General features: G+C 40.4%; 1 protein-coding gene across 1 annotated transcript in view; it reads right to left on the reverse strand.

Moving 5' to 3' along the window:
- The window catches only part of ntrk3a (neurotrophic tyrosine kinase, receptor, type 3a), a 296,155-nt gene that overhangs the window by 48,611 nt on the left and 232,050 nt on the right, over window positions 1-15,494 (reverse strand). Inside the window, exon 14 of the mRNA XM_030053332.1 lies at window positions 10,419-10,549. Coding sequence (XP_029909192.1) covers window positions 10,419-10,549 — 131 coding nt within the window. The remainder of the gene's footprint in view (window positions 1-10,418; window positions 10,550-15,494) is intronic.

The raw sequence follows: 15,494 nt of genomic DNA on the forward strand, positions 1-15,494 counted from the left end.
TGAAATAGTTGATAAAAATGGTTTTGTTATTTGGCTGTGGAGGTAATATTAAAGGTGGGTGCATTTCAAATGCTAAAAATTTGTGATTCAAATTTTGTGATTTCTAACTATATACAGATATGTAGCATTCAGTACATGTAGTCAAAACATGATGGAATTTGTTATCTTTGGTGAACAGGTGAATAATCAAATCCAAATAAAATATATAAATTACAGTTGAACATTACAGTATTTTTTTTCTAAGCTCCTAATTCTAGAGCTCAGTTACGAAGGGGTGCGCAAATGCTAGATGTTTAGGATTTATTATTCCAAGTTTTTATCTATTAATTTATGTATTTACCTATTTTCATGGCTCAGATTTTGTATAGATTTGCTGATTTATCTGTTTATTCTTATTTGTTATATACTTGTCTATTTAATTTCCTTCAATTGCATGTTTTATTTGCTTCTACTTTGTTTTGCTGTGTTTTATTTTTCTTGTTTGTGAAGCACTTGTGTTGCATTTAATTGTATGAAAGGTACTATTCATTAAGCTTGACTGATTGATTGTTTGTAAGTTGATATTATGTCATAATGACTGTAACAGTCCAAACACAGACGCACATACAGATCATGACACTTCATAGAGATACAGATAGAAGCTTTGTTTTAACACCCTTGTTGGCAGCAGAACACTATGGAAATTCTTTGACATCATCATGGGAAGTTGATGCTACAGAAGACAGGAGAGAACTCTGTGTTAAGGAAGGTAGTCTACTCACTGTTGAAATAGCATAAGCCAACTATTTCTCTGAAAACTTACATTCCCAATTACTAAATTGCATTCTTAATCACATTTAGGGAGAAATGTATTTTGTTGCAGATTATGTTTGTTTCTGGATCACAAATATGTTTAGAACCAACACACAGTATCTTGTACAGCATGTCAGGCAGCATTTTAGCCAGTTTCGTTACCTTTAGCCATCAAAACCAGTTGGTTAAGGCTAGGGAAAGATTGGTTTTAGATATAAAAACCACTTGGTTAGGATAACATAATGTAATTTAGATAACATTTGCAAAACATTTGCTCTTGTGATATGCTACAAACAAATGCAACAAGAAAATACATTCTGCTTGAAACATAATTGAGAATGCAGTTTAATTGTGTGAGAACATATTTTTTAGCAGACAGGGTTCCGTTACAGGTAACAATGTACTTTGGAGTACTAACTGCATATCACATAAAGGGTTAGGGTTAGGGTTATGCATGTATGTATATTAGTAGGCATGGTCAGTATGGACAGTAGGTCTATCACAATATCAAAATTTCACCAAACATTTATAGCAACAAAAAATATTGTAATAATGATAAAATTGCAAAAGTTATGTAGTGATCTTTATAGTGATTTTGCCCTATAGGGACCCTTATATCAAGAGATATTTTGATTTGTTTTAAGTGTTAAATTAATTTAAATACAAGAAATCTGATTTCACTCTAACATAACTGATTTGACTGTTTTATTTTCTGATAATGTTTTGCTAAGTTGCTAATTGTCTTTTTAATAAATAGGCGATATTGCTATTTACATTTTTTAATATCACAATCATTTTGAATGTTGCAATACTGTTGGAATTGTACATGTACACTCCTGATCAAAATATTAAGACCAGTTGAGAAATTGCAAGAATTTACATTTTGCACTGTTGGATCTTAAGAAGGTTCTAAGTAGAGCTTCAAAATGCAAAAAGAAGAAATGGGAGTGAGACAAAAAAAAAAAATTGAGTAAGCAATTTATTGCAAACAACCATTAAACTGAAATAGGCTGTTCATCAGCTGATCAAAAGTTTAAGACCACAGCCTTTAAAAGCCCAAATCTTGGCAAAAATGTGGATTCAGTGTCATTTTCTGTCCGGTATCCACACTGTCATGACCTCCTGATGGCAAAGGCAAAAATTCGTTTAGGCATGCTTGATGCTAGTGTTTCCATGAGCGCAAAATGTAAATTCTTGCAATTTCTCAACTGGTTTTAAGATTTTGATCAGGAGTGTATATTGTGCAACTGATGCTCAGTAGCATCTCCCAACACACTCACACAAACACACACACACACACACACACACACACACACCCCTACTCACCACACAAAGCTTTACATCCTGTCCTGTGTTATGTGACTCAGCAGGACCTAATAATCTGTGGGTGAATACAACCCTGATGAAAAATGATACTGACAGATTTGATGAGTGTGTGTAAGACAGCGTTGCACTGACTGGCTGTCAGGATGGTAATAAATGGCATAATGCAGCAAAGGACGATAAATCTTGCAGGATTAAAATGGCTGCAAATATAATCCCACTATATCCTCACTAAGACTAACACCTGTCTTCCACAGATCAATATGCTGACCATGCTTCCATAAATAACTGCTGTTGTACAAACTCTAGAGTGTCCAATTTCATCATTATGTAATGTTTAATATCCAAAACATTCCATGGTTTCAAGCTTTATTGAGACCATTAACGTCATATACTGCACATGACTAATGTTTTTCCAACCCTAACATCTTCGGACTGAGATATTTGTTTTTCAGATATCAGCACCAACATCATGGTCCAATGTGACCAGTGATGATATCACCACACTGGTGATCATTTTGAGATGATAACAACTGAATGTGAGGATGTGGGTTTGACCTTAAATGAAATATAATGTGTACTACTGGTGCACTATCAATTGTGTACTACCAACACATTCTCACTGGCAGGTCATCAAATACTGCAGCTTGATCACACGCATTTCACATTTGATATTGACTCCAAAGGCACCCTGTGTGTCACAGTAAGACACAACGGGGTTTCTTGCTTTTATCATGTCAGTGTCACGTGTTTAGGTTTAGGCAACAAAACAATGTGATGAAGGTTAGAAAAAAGTTAAAGCATGAAAACCACTCGGTTAATGTTAGGGAAAGGTAAGGTTTAGGCAACAAAATGGAAACTTGGACACTGGAAACTGGTCTCAGTGGCACATGGAAGGTCAAACTTCTTGTCTGTGCGTGAAGGTCCAGTGGCTTACACGCCCATCCTTGTATCCTGACCTCCTTGCTAGGCGGACTGGTGCTATCAGAGGCAATATCAGGCGCGAACGGACCGTGACAAAGGTGTAGTATTTGATGACCTGGGAGTGAAAATAGGCTGTGGATTCAGTGCCAATATGCAGTGCCAAGAACAGAGGACAGAAGTTGTCTGCCAAATGTCCACTGAAATCAACTTGCATGCACAGACTAAGTCTATTAAGTCAACACAATCAACAAGTAAGGTACTTATATATCCTGGGTTGAAATTTTCAAGTTTGTAAGTAAGAAAATTAAAGATTTATGAGACATGAGGCAAAGAAATGTTGAGGAATCGCGCTTCCTATCGTACTTATGAATTTTTTAAAAAATTCTTGTTCTTAAAAGACCATATCAGTGATTTTACATGTTCATGCATATCTACAAGATATACGTACTTTCTGCTATTCTTTTCTCAAAGCAAGCAGTTGTATTTTCGATCCCTGATAACATTTTCCTATCTTTTATCCAGTCATTGGTTTCCATTCATTCCAATACGATATGAAAATGAACTTTCAGATTACAGACTTTCTTCACACCAGTACATAACTGTAATAAAGTCATCCACAATATTTTTCCTAAAAACAGAAACACTGTTGTGTTTTGATGACTTGAAATTGGAGTGAAATGGGCTCTCTGCTGAAAATGTTTGCTTTACACTAACCCTAACCCTTTGCACACCATCGGAAAGCTCCGGTTCTCTGCTTTCAGAAACCGTCTGAAATTTTTCCATTGCACCATTGGTTCAGGAGTTACGGTATGAGAAGCTCATATTACAAACATGTGACACACCAGGGACTCTTGGTGAACTCGTGATTGGACGGTCGAAGTGTCAGTCGTCCTACGGAGTTACCGTAATGGCACTGTATATAGGCACAAAGGTCCGTTTCTCCGGTTTCTGACGTTTTTTTTTTTTTTTTTTTAAAGTTTCTGTATATCATCAACGGCCTAGGTGATATCGATATGTAAAGTAGGCATGCCGAATCCTGTCGGCACCAACATCATCAGTTTAAGAGACATCTTTGCTGTCTTCCCTGGGCTTCATGAACCTGTAGTCCATCCTGTGGGTTGCAGTGCATCACTGTAGGCTAACGAGGCTCACTTTCGACGGCAAATGGAGCGCCTGATTGTCAACAACCAAGTCCCGCCCCTGTCCTACTTCTGATTGGCTAGTAGGCCTATTGTTAGTGTGGTTGTGAACGAAAGCTGCGCTTCTATTGAATCCAGAGAAATGTCAGATAAATCTGGGCGAACCCAGATTTTCTTTTTTTTCGCAGTCACGCCGGTATGCCAGAGATCCGGCACGGCGCCGGAATGCTACCAGCCCTGCATTACTCTGTTTAGCTGTCTGTTCCTCTTCTTGATCTTCTACCTCTTGTATCCTTTTTGTTTGTGGTGGCTTCACACCGGGAATGTGTCGCCACATCTTCTCTCTTCTCTTCTCTTCTCTTCTCTTCTTTTTCTTCTTCTTGTTGATATGCTCTTCCCACTGTGCATCTTCAAACAAAGGGCTGACGTCATGCCGTTCCCAGCGTACCAAATCACAACACAACTACAGCGCACCGCGAGGGTCAAAATAGCCCGGAAAAACTCACATGCAATTCAAAATTTTCCATCGGCCACTGGCTGGTGTATGTTTTTGTTTTACACGCCAAACGATTTTTTTACCCACCATTGGTGCTTGGCGGGTGTTAATTTTACGCCCTGGTTCTTCAACTTTTGACTTGCACCTGACTTCATGCTGGTCTCTAATTGGTCATTTAAAGATTCTCCTCCGGGCGCAGCTCTCTACGTCCCTGGCGAATCAGCGTTTTTGATGTCATTCTTCATCCAATCTGATTTGATCTCACGACACCTGTCAATCAAAGTCCGTAAAGTGATGCAAGCGGCAGTCGTATTTGGGTAAGGAGGAGACAATGGCAGCTTCAGCTGAAATAACGGGAACAAGAGAAAATTCGGTAATTTCCTTAAAGGAATATCTTTTCACAAGGCATTCGCTGGAGGAAAAAAAACGGATAAAAGAGCTTGGACCGGACAAACCAGACTTAAAAATCCAACAGCAGGCAAGTGACCATGGATGGAGTTACATACGGGGCTTTTCCCGCTCCTGTTATGCCAAACGGAGCTGGCTAGCTGGATGCGATGTTAGCAATGCCTTTTGTTGTTTTCCATGTTTAATGTTTCAGAGTATTGGCATTGAAGTTTTGTGGACAACAATGGGGGTCAGAGACCTGAAACATCTCTCTGAACAATGCAAACGGCACGAAAGTAGCCGTAGGCATCTTGACAATAGCTTGAAGTTAATGTTTTTTGGCAGAGTTAGCATTGCTGAACAGTTAGATGAAGGCAATAGAGTTGGCATTACAGAGCTGCCAACTCTCACGCATTGGCCGTGAGACTCACGCATTTGATTGGCTTCACACGCTCTCACGCCACAAATTTTAGGCCCGTTCGGGCCTAAAATTCTCTCTCTTCCCCCTCCTTTGTTTACATTCGCACCGCTTGTGCTTCCTCCTCTCCCTGGTGACGGCCGGTGTAGACACAGGTAAAATCCCGTGCTGGCGTAGTATGTCCACATCAAAGCAGAGTGCCTCATTTCTTGCAGCATGCTTTACCCTGATGTTTAGGAAAGTCTCTCGGCTGTAGGTTATGCAACCTGAGCGTCTGGGTTAAGCAAAACATTTCAAACATTCACTCTCGCTGATCCCTGGAGGGGCCGCTGTGTCCACGTGCGCCACCATAGTAATGTTAATGTTTTGATGTAGGCTACCTGTTGGTGACGCAGTTCCGGTTTGGTAGGCCAGCACTCTCGCGGTCATGGAGGCTGACGAGGGCAGCCCATAAGACCTCTTGGTTGATGCAAACTGCATCAAAGGTCTCGTGTGCTGTGATGCACGGGATGTCTACAACAATGATCAAACCGGGTTGAGTAGTATTTTCTGTGTTGTCACCCTCGCGAACATTGCGTTCGGGTTGAAATTGAAAAGGCTGGACAGATGACATGTTTGTTGCTGTAAAGTCACAATAACGGGACCAGTGGAATAAGCGGACAACCATTTGACGTCACTGCCCAGAATGCAGTGCGACCTCAACAACAATGGCGACCTACGAGAGAAATTATATTTTTAAATTTAATAAAAACCAAGACCAATGGAATGTTTTCTGTATCATATTAATATGACTGATACCAACATTAATCTTATAAAGCCTACATGTCATCATAGTCAGAGTTCCTTTTAAAGGAGAGATGTGTTTTGAAATACCATTTTAAATATATCATTGTTGTGTTGCAGAGATGTTTCAGTCTATTGTAGTGGCTCAAGGAAACAAATCGCCACAATTTCTTTTGTGTTTTTCAGATGAAAATTATGCAAAAAATACTATTTGAATACTAAAACACTATTAGAAATTTCTGTGCCCCCCCCCCCACACACACAATTTTTTTTTTTTTTTTTTTTTTTTATCACCAGCCGCCACTGGTTATAACCATAACTTAAACACCAGTTCCTTTAAAACTGAACATATTGAACTGATTAAAGCATATATTACAATTGTATTTCCCTCCAGTCACTCAGTGTAAAGTTTCAAAGCATTTATGACCCAGATAAATGTTGCTTTTACCTGAACAAGATGGGGTTATGATCCTAAAAGTGACAGTTTGTGGTAATGATAATGATGATTGTGGAGAGAGAAGGGAGAAAAGTGAAAGAAGATGGTTTTTAAGATCTGCCAGTCTCCATAGTTGCTCTTTTTTTTGTCTTCATTTTTTCTTTATGGTGGCCTTACAGCTGCAATGTGTGGCCACACACCAATAATGTTGGGTTTTATTGTTTTGCTTTGATTTGATTGGCATGATCAAAGGGGGAATGTGCAGTGGCCAACAGGGAAAAAGTTTAAGAAGAAGTATAACGGAGGCATTCCAGGGTTTCACATATAATGTTAATACCTTGGCGGCCTGCCAAGGTACCAGCTCCCTTGCCAAAGTATCTGGGAGTCAACTTAAAAAAAAATATTCCCATAATCAGGGATGGAAACTGAACTTGCCCGCTCTGCAGTGTCAAGTATTTTTATTTTATTATTGGAATTTATTTATTTATTTATTTTCCTTTATTATTCATCATAGCCTTGAGGATGCTGCTTAATCTTCTTCTCTGTGGCCTCAGAATAGGATCATGTGCACAGCAATTCTGTTCAGTTAGATTCACCTGCCTGCTACAGACACTGATGAGAGATGTGATCTGGCCTTGCTGTTTTCCCAAGACGTATGTCAGACCCACTGTGATGACTCTCACATTGCTAGGGGTAAAATTATTGCAAAGCACAACAACAACAACAACAACAACAACAACAACAACAACAACAACAAAATCAGGTAACACTGCTTAATGTAGTTTTAATTTAAGTTTTTATTTTGATCATGTATTTATTCTGATGTATAAGAATTATATTTTGCATGTGATGTCTTTTGTGTGTAGTGAGTTTCTTTAACACTAAGGTCATTAAAGGTCCCAAGAATCAAATTATTTTCTTATGTGCAATTAACACACTTAATTTTGGAAATTTGAAAGACTGACTAGTGTATTATTAGGTTGGAACCAGCTATTCCGCCCTCCAGGCGTTAAATTCTGCAGTGGGATCTTTGGCACCCTCTGCAGAATTTCTGTTTACTTGGGACAACTTCCTTTGTAGACAGGAAGTAGGAAGAGGAAACACAAGTAGACAAGTAGGCCATAGGCCCTGTGTTCCAATACTCATACTATCATACTATTTAGTAGGGAAAAAAAAGAATGAGTATGTCCCAATACATAGTATGTCAGATGCAGTATGCCAAGAGTACCAGGATGTTCTACTACATCCGGTCAGATTTCGCAGTATGGATTTCAGCATGCTGCTCTGGCCATTCTGACCCACAATCCTTTGCACAGCGGACGTTACGTCGCACTGACTGAGTTGCGTGCACAAGCCACGCCCACATACAGAGAACAACAAAACACACATATCGCACAAAACTCGCTCAGGTACAACAGAAGCGACAGGAAGACAGAAGATCAGAAATATGACAGAGGACAGCGCAGTATGAAACAGCACCGGCATTTTGACAACAACATTCAAATGAGGCGCTACGGACGGCGGTGGAAGTGAGCGAGAGGGGCGGAGGTCAGGGATGATGTATGTAGTGTGTCCCAATAGTATGCATATGCATGCATATTTCATACTAAACTTAGGGTGACCACCTGCTAATAAGCCCAATGGGGGACAAGGGGTATGATTCTGAGGGACAATGTGGGACACCGCCCGGCGTGGCGGCACCCCCACCCGGCGGGCAGACTCACCGATACCGGTTTACCGATTTCTAGCAGATACCACTTTACATGGTATATTAATGTTGCCCTGTCCCCCTAACATATGTAATTGCTGCTGTATGCTCATGAATAGGCCACCCTTGTTATTGAGCCCTTAGCTTTCAATGTGTTTTTTTTTTTCTAAATAAAAGATATTCATAATATTTTAAACATTTCAATTAATTGACAGATGAACTTCTACTTAAGATTTACTTTTTATTTAAAGTGACTAAATTGCAATGGAAAATATAAATAAAATTAAATAGCTTATAACAGTGTTAATTTCGTTGGCTATTTTTCAATTTAATTTTAGTCTTAGTCTTGTGTCAAATGCCCTTATTAGTTTTAGTCATATTTTTTGTTTAGTCACATTTTAGTCGATGAAAAGTCTTAGCATTTTAGTCTAGTTTTAGTCGAAGAAAATCCAAAGTATTTTAGTCTAGTTTTAGTCGACTAAATTACAAACTATTTTAGTCTAGTTTTAGTCAGTAGTCTTTTTGAGTCTTTGACCTGCATCATGTTGGCTTTTTTTAATTTAACAATATGTTAAATTATTATTATTATTTTAAAAATGTAAATTGCTTATCAAACAGACCTAACAATTCAGCTACCAATGAATGAGCAGTAGTATGCATGTGATAACATAGATTGAAAAATAAGCTGAAGTGATACCGCTTCCCTGAATAGACAAGCTAAGCCAGTGTGCTGCTGTTAGCCAGTGAAAATACAGTGGAGTGGCAACTCTTCACTTTGTTAATAATCTATGTCAGTGCGCTGCTGTTTTAACTTTGTTCTCACCGCGCTACGGTTCAGACAGCGCTGGTGGGTGTGTGCTCCTCAGTCACACACACACACATACGTCCCAGTGTGTGCAGACAGCAGCGCAGGAGGAGAAAAACTATCGTGCATCGCCCTATCACCCGGGCGAACTAGCTTTTTTTTTTTTTTTGAGAGCAAGCATTGATTATGCGGGACACGGTCTCAATTTGCGGGACGCGTGAAATGGGCTTCAAACGCTGTACGTGCACGCGCTACGCGGGACAGGTGGTCACCCTAACTAAACTACATACTTTGTAAGGGCAGCTGCAGTACCTACTAAAAGTAAAAAGTATAAGTATGTGATTTGGAACACAGGGAGGATGTTTGATATCAGGGCAGCCAGAGTGCAGAAAGTTCACCTGCTGCCATCCTGTTGTTGTGGCAGAGAAAGAATTGCAGGTAAGTTGGGATCTATCAATCAACAGTTCAACACCATGGATTAATGAAACATTTGTGAAAGCTGTTAAAGTAAGTTTTGAAGGTATTGTTTCTATGTTACTGTTTAACTCAGTCATGTTGGTTTCCTCTTGGTTTCTGTTTGTTTAGATGTTTAATTAGTATTCCTTTGGGTTGAGTCCTTGTTGATTATAATGACTTAAGATTTGGCACAGATTTGACCATGCTTGTGCACCTAAGATACCTACCTCACTGTGATTATGTTGTATTTTGTCCTTTGAATGTCACTCCTTTTTCACATTTTCTCATCTTCTCAACTGCATGCAACTTGAGTCTTGTCTTTTGTGAATGGAGTTTGGCTAGCTGTCTGTGGATATTCCTCAAAGAGGACAGTATACCTGCCTTAATTAATATTTACTGTAAGAAAATAATTTCCTTTGCATAAAAATCAAAGAAAGGCTGCAGTGAATGGCAAATCATCAAGTCAACACAAAACCATTACAGTTTTGACGCACTTGAAGGAATGGGGTGAAAACATTTATGAGGAGAAAAAGCAGTGTTCACATTCAGTCTTTTCAGTGGTGGAGCTTTTAACTTCACAAAATGACACGGCAGCTGTGAGGGATTCAAAGCAATCAAATTAGAGTGGCTGGGCTTTGGAGTACACACACTGAAAAATTTCCTTTCCTTTCCTGTCCTCTCTTCTGCTCAGACAGCTGTCTACATTTCCATCCACACACACACACACACACACACACACACACTGTTTTACCTTAACAGCCACCAGCATCTTGTCCTTCGTGGGACTCAGATTGTAGCATTCAGCCAAGAAGACCTTGCCGAAGGCGCCCTCTCCAAGCTCCCTCTTCAAAATAATGTCACGCCGTTTAATATGCTGAACATCTGAGTGAGAGAGAGACAGCAGGGGAGTGAGTTCATGCTCATTCAAAACTGCTTATATTGTTAAACAGTAAAGCACAATGCTATCTAGCACTGGGAGTCAAAGCAGTATTTAATAATACAACTTTATACAATATAACCTCAAATTTCTGATTTTAACAGGATAGGTCCTGCTCTCCCAATACAAACCAGCCAATTTTAGCTTAGTAAATATTGCGCTCAGAAAAGCAATATGTTGGTGAATAAAATTTCTCTAGATATTGAGGTGTTTTCAGAGGTTTATCCTGTTGCCTTTACAATAAATAATAAATAAATAAATAAAAAAGGTTAAATAAGGAAATATTGTGTCTGGGGTCCATGCAGCAGACACACAGTATCTATCCCACCAAAACAAACAGGACCAAACGACATGCCTCTTCTGGATATACATCTGTGTGTCTGACCACACAACCAAATGAAGAGGCTATTAAGATTAACAAGCACACTAATGTTTGGTTGAAGTTGTTGGGTCAGTAAACTGTTGCTTTTATCAACCTAACCATGAGTTAACGTTACAGTTGGCGGCTACGCTAACTTAACATAGGGTGACCATATTTTCAAACCCCCAAACTGGGACCCTTAAGTGCTGCATGTTTATATACACATCAAAAATGTTTTCATCAGGATGGCGGGGAATTATTTCAGGAATAAACACATCTACCAAGCTCACCTGTCAACACCATGTAGACAGAAAATTATTTTGTCTCTTAAAATCCACCATAACATACTTGTCAGTGTGCACAAGCCTATGCTTGTGCAGTCAGTGTGCACAAGCGTAGGCTGACTGTGCCATGTCCTCTGCCAGCTGACATCATCAAATTCAGCAGAAAATGCAAAACATTCTGATATTTATGATGGTCTAAAAATGTGGGAATAAAGATACTCAAAATGTCGAGCAAGACTTCTGCGGGGATCTGCTCACAAAATCTGTGGTGAACATGACATTGCCAGCTTCAGAGAGTTGGAGTGTCAGAGGTTTTTTTTTTTTTTAAGGCAGGTTGCCGGCCAGGCCAATCAGCTGTCAGGCCGGTCCGGTCTGGCTGGCCTTGCCAGTCTGACCTTTTATTTTTTTAAGTCAGAGAGACAGGCCAGGCCAATCAGTGGCCAGCTGTGAAGAGATCAAAACGTGATTTGTTTTGGTTAACACCCACCCCAACAGTCCGAGTCCGCTGTAAACACAGGCAGCATGTTGAGGAGGGGATGTCGCCCCGCATGAGATTGTTTCAACCCTGGCACCATTAGATTCAGCAGAAAATGAATATTTTTGATATATATGTGTATGTTTGGTTTGAAATGCATTTTTAGTGTTTTACAGATATTTGTCAGGATGCTTTCAACAAAGTGCCATCTTTCTAGTTTCAGATGGTACCAGAGAAGAAATATTGGTGCTTATTGTGCTTTTGAACAGAGCTTTCTTCCATTTGTTGTGGATCCTGCTTATCACCCAGAAGTGCTCAAACAGTTACCCAAATATACAGTGCATTCAGAAAGTATTCAGACCCCCTTCACTTTTCTCAATATTGTGATGTTGCAGCCTGATGCTACGATAATTTAAATTCATGTTTTTCTGTCATTCATCTACATTCAGTACCCTATAATGACAATGTGAAAACAGAATTTTAGAAATTTTGGCAAATTTATTAAAAAGGAAAAACTCTAATATCACACTGACCTAAGTATTCAGACCCTTTGCAACAACACTTGAAATTTATCTCAGGTGCCTCCCATTTCTCTTGATCATTGCTGAGATGGTTCTACATCTCGATTAGAGTGTACCTATGGTAAATTAAATTGATTGGACATGAATTGGAAAGGCCCACGCCTCTCTATAGAAGGCCTCACAAGCTGACAATGCATATCAGAGCAAAAACCAAGCCATGAGGAACTGCCTGCAGAGCTCAGAGACAGGAGTGTTGCAAGGCACAGATCTGGGGAAGGCTACAAAAAATGTCTTCTGCACTGAAGGTTCCCAAGAGCACAGTGGCCTTCATAATTCACAAATGGAAGAGGTTTGGCACAACCAGGATTCTTCTAAGAGCTGGTCACCTGGCCAAACTGAACAATCATGGGAGAAAGGTCTTGGTAAGAAAGGTTATCAAGAACCCGATGTTCACTCTGACTGAGCTCCAGAGATCCTGTGTGGAGACGGGACAAAGCTCCAGAAGAACTACCATCACTGTGGCCCTCCACCAAGAAGAAGCTTTATTGTCATTGAGTACGTTTCCATGCACACCATATTCTGGTTCGGGTCAATATTCCGGCTAAGGTAACTGCGCCGCGGCAACTGGAATATTCCGTTTACATGTTACTTGGCATGCCCCCGTGTTTCGGCGTATTCCACTCTCTGACGTAATGCGACACTCAGCCGCGGGGGGCAGCAGTACGCGTATAGGCGTCTGGTCTGCCGGAAAAACAGACGAAGAAGTCTTCTTCCTCGTCTTCTTCTTTTTTTCTTCTTCTTTTGTCGCTATTTCTATGTTTTCTCCCATCGATATACTCCATGATATTTAAGTCTTTCATTAGCTGAAGGTGGACTGCAGTCTCCTGGCTCTTGCTGCTGTTCGCCCTGCCGTTTTCCCCGCTTGCAGGTAACCATAGCAACAAAGACGCCACAGAATTCCTTGTGAGTCGAGCATGCGCAGTCGTGACTGAATATTCCGGTTCGGGGAGTTTTCCGACTAAGGTGTTTACATGCCCCAATATTCCGGTTGGAACAGGAATATTCCAGGGGGCTTATTTGAAATTCTCTCCAACCGGAATATGACCTTAATCGGGTTCGGTGCGTGTTTACATGACACGTGCGCAACCGGAATATTGCGAATATTCCGGTTAATACAGGAATAAGGTGTGCATGTAAACGTGCTCATTGTACAAGATACAGCGAAATTTCATTTAGCAGCAATTCTTGCAGCAGCAACAATCGTAGAGTGGTATTAAGTATCCACGGGGAGCCCGGTGACAAGGCTATGTCCGGTGGTATGTTATGTATGTTAATAAAGTCCTCGATTATGCACTGTTCACTCCGTAATCCAATGTGGAAAAGATCCTGTCAGCTGAAGGTGACAAACGCACGGCAGGTCGGGCAGAGAAAAAACAAACGCACCAACAAAAACAACAGAACACACTGTCGATGAGAGGAGCTACGAGCCGCTGCATCTGTGCGCACCACCATCTTGAGTGTACCTTGAGTGTCCTCTGTCATCAGCCCTGTGATGGCAGAGGATTTGGTTGTTAGGCCTCTATCTTCTTCCTGTACTTTGCTTTAGCAGCCTTGCTGCCTCTGTTCAGGTCCACTCTAGCCTTCCTGTAGGCTTCCTTGTCTCCTGACCTCAGTGCTGAATCTCTGGCTTGGAGTTGTGCTCTGGTGTTGGTGTTAAACCAGGGTTTTTGGTAGGGGAATATTTTCACCTGCTTCTTTGTCGTTACATTGTCCATGCAGAAATTGATGTACGACAGCACAGAGGAGGTGTGGAGCTCTATGTCTGGATCCTCAAAGAGCTCCCGGTTGGGGTCCTCAAAACAGTCCTGCAAGAATAGTGTGGCAGCCTCAGTCCAGCACTGCACTTGCTTGTACTGTGGCTAAGACCTGCAGATGAGGTGCCTGTAAGATGGTGTCAGGACCAGGGGCCTGTACCATAAAGCTGGATTAACATACCCAGGGTTTCTCTTAGTTATCTGGCTTCATTTAACGAGACATCCACAATCCGGATTTTTGGTACCATAAAACCGGTTATCAACTCGCTAATTCAACCCAGGCCAATCTAGACCTGTGCGTGCTCACATAAAAAGGGCGGTGTTTGCTGCATATGACCAATCACAGACAAGAAAAAATCCACCCGAGCCGCATACTTTACGGCGGAGGAGCAGACAATAATCTGAAATAAATACGAGGAATATAAATCAATAATCCAGGCAAAAAGCAACACAGTTGCAGCTGCCAACAGCTGCATGGAATGGAATTGACTGTGTCAATGTGTAAATTAGTGCGATTATAATATTACTTCCCCACCATGATGGCACGAGTAGATCTGGCTACTGTAACATTTGTGTGTTCAGTAAATGAATGTGTCTCCCACTCAGCCACACACTCCTGCAGAGGAACTGGCCCTCTCTCACAGTGAGGGACGACCCTCGCTGGACCGCTGCCCTCAGTTTGACTTTCATCAGAATCGTCACTTTGATACAACTGATTTTGATATTTCATTTTATAAACCATCTGACGCCTCGTGTTTATTCTGCTGGTTAAAATATTATTTCACTGTCACTTAAAGACAGTAAAACATTTGGCATCAACTCTCGTGGACTTTTCAGGGCAGACACCCTAAATACTAAATATGAGCAAACTAATGGAAACCTAAAGGAGCCCAGAGGCTGGCGTGTATTTAATCAGACTTTTATTTAACCCTCTGAATTAAATTCCCCTCATTTATTTTCAAAAATATATTTTAAAAATAATTACATCAGTCTACAAGATCAATTTTTGGTTGGACAGTGTAGAGTCATGAGTAAAAAAAAAACAAAACAAAAAAAAAAACAAGAAGAATTCCTTCTTCCTCTTCTCTTCAAACTTGAAAAAATATGAGAGAAAAACAAACAGAATTAAAATATGAAGTCTAAGTAAAATGTATTAATTTTATAAAAGAAGAAGAAGGGAAGGGGAAAAAAATACTCAGCCTAACTTGGAAAAAAAAAGATGCACAAGTTGTGCACCTCGATCCTCTGGGTTCTCATCCAATGGGCAGGCTATTTTCCAAGAGAATTGATTGGTCAGTAGGTGGGGCTTTTCAACCTGCTGAGCTCTTATCCTGAACTTAACCTGCTCCGTAGCAGGTTAGGTGTTCAGTGTATGTTACCACGGCAACATACCCCGATAAAAAGTAAACCACCTTTATGGTACAGAAAACCCAGG

The sequence above is a fragment of the Myripristis murdjan genome, chromosome 6 (genome assembly GCF_902150065.1).
Source record: "Myripristis murdjan chromosome 6, fMyrMur1.1, whole genome shotgun sequence".
NCBI lineage: Eukaryota > Metazoa > Chordata > Actinopteri > Holocentriformes > Holocentridae > Myripristis > Myripristis murdjan.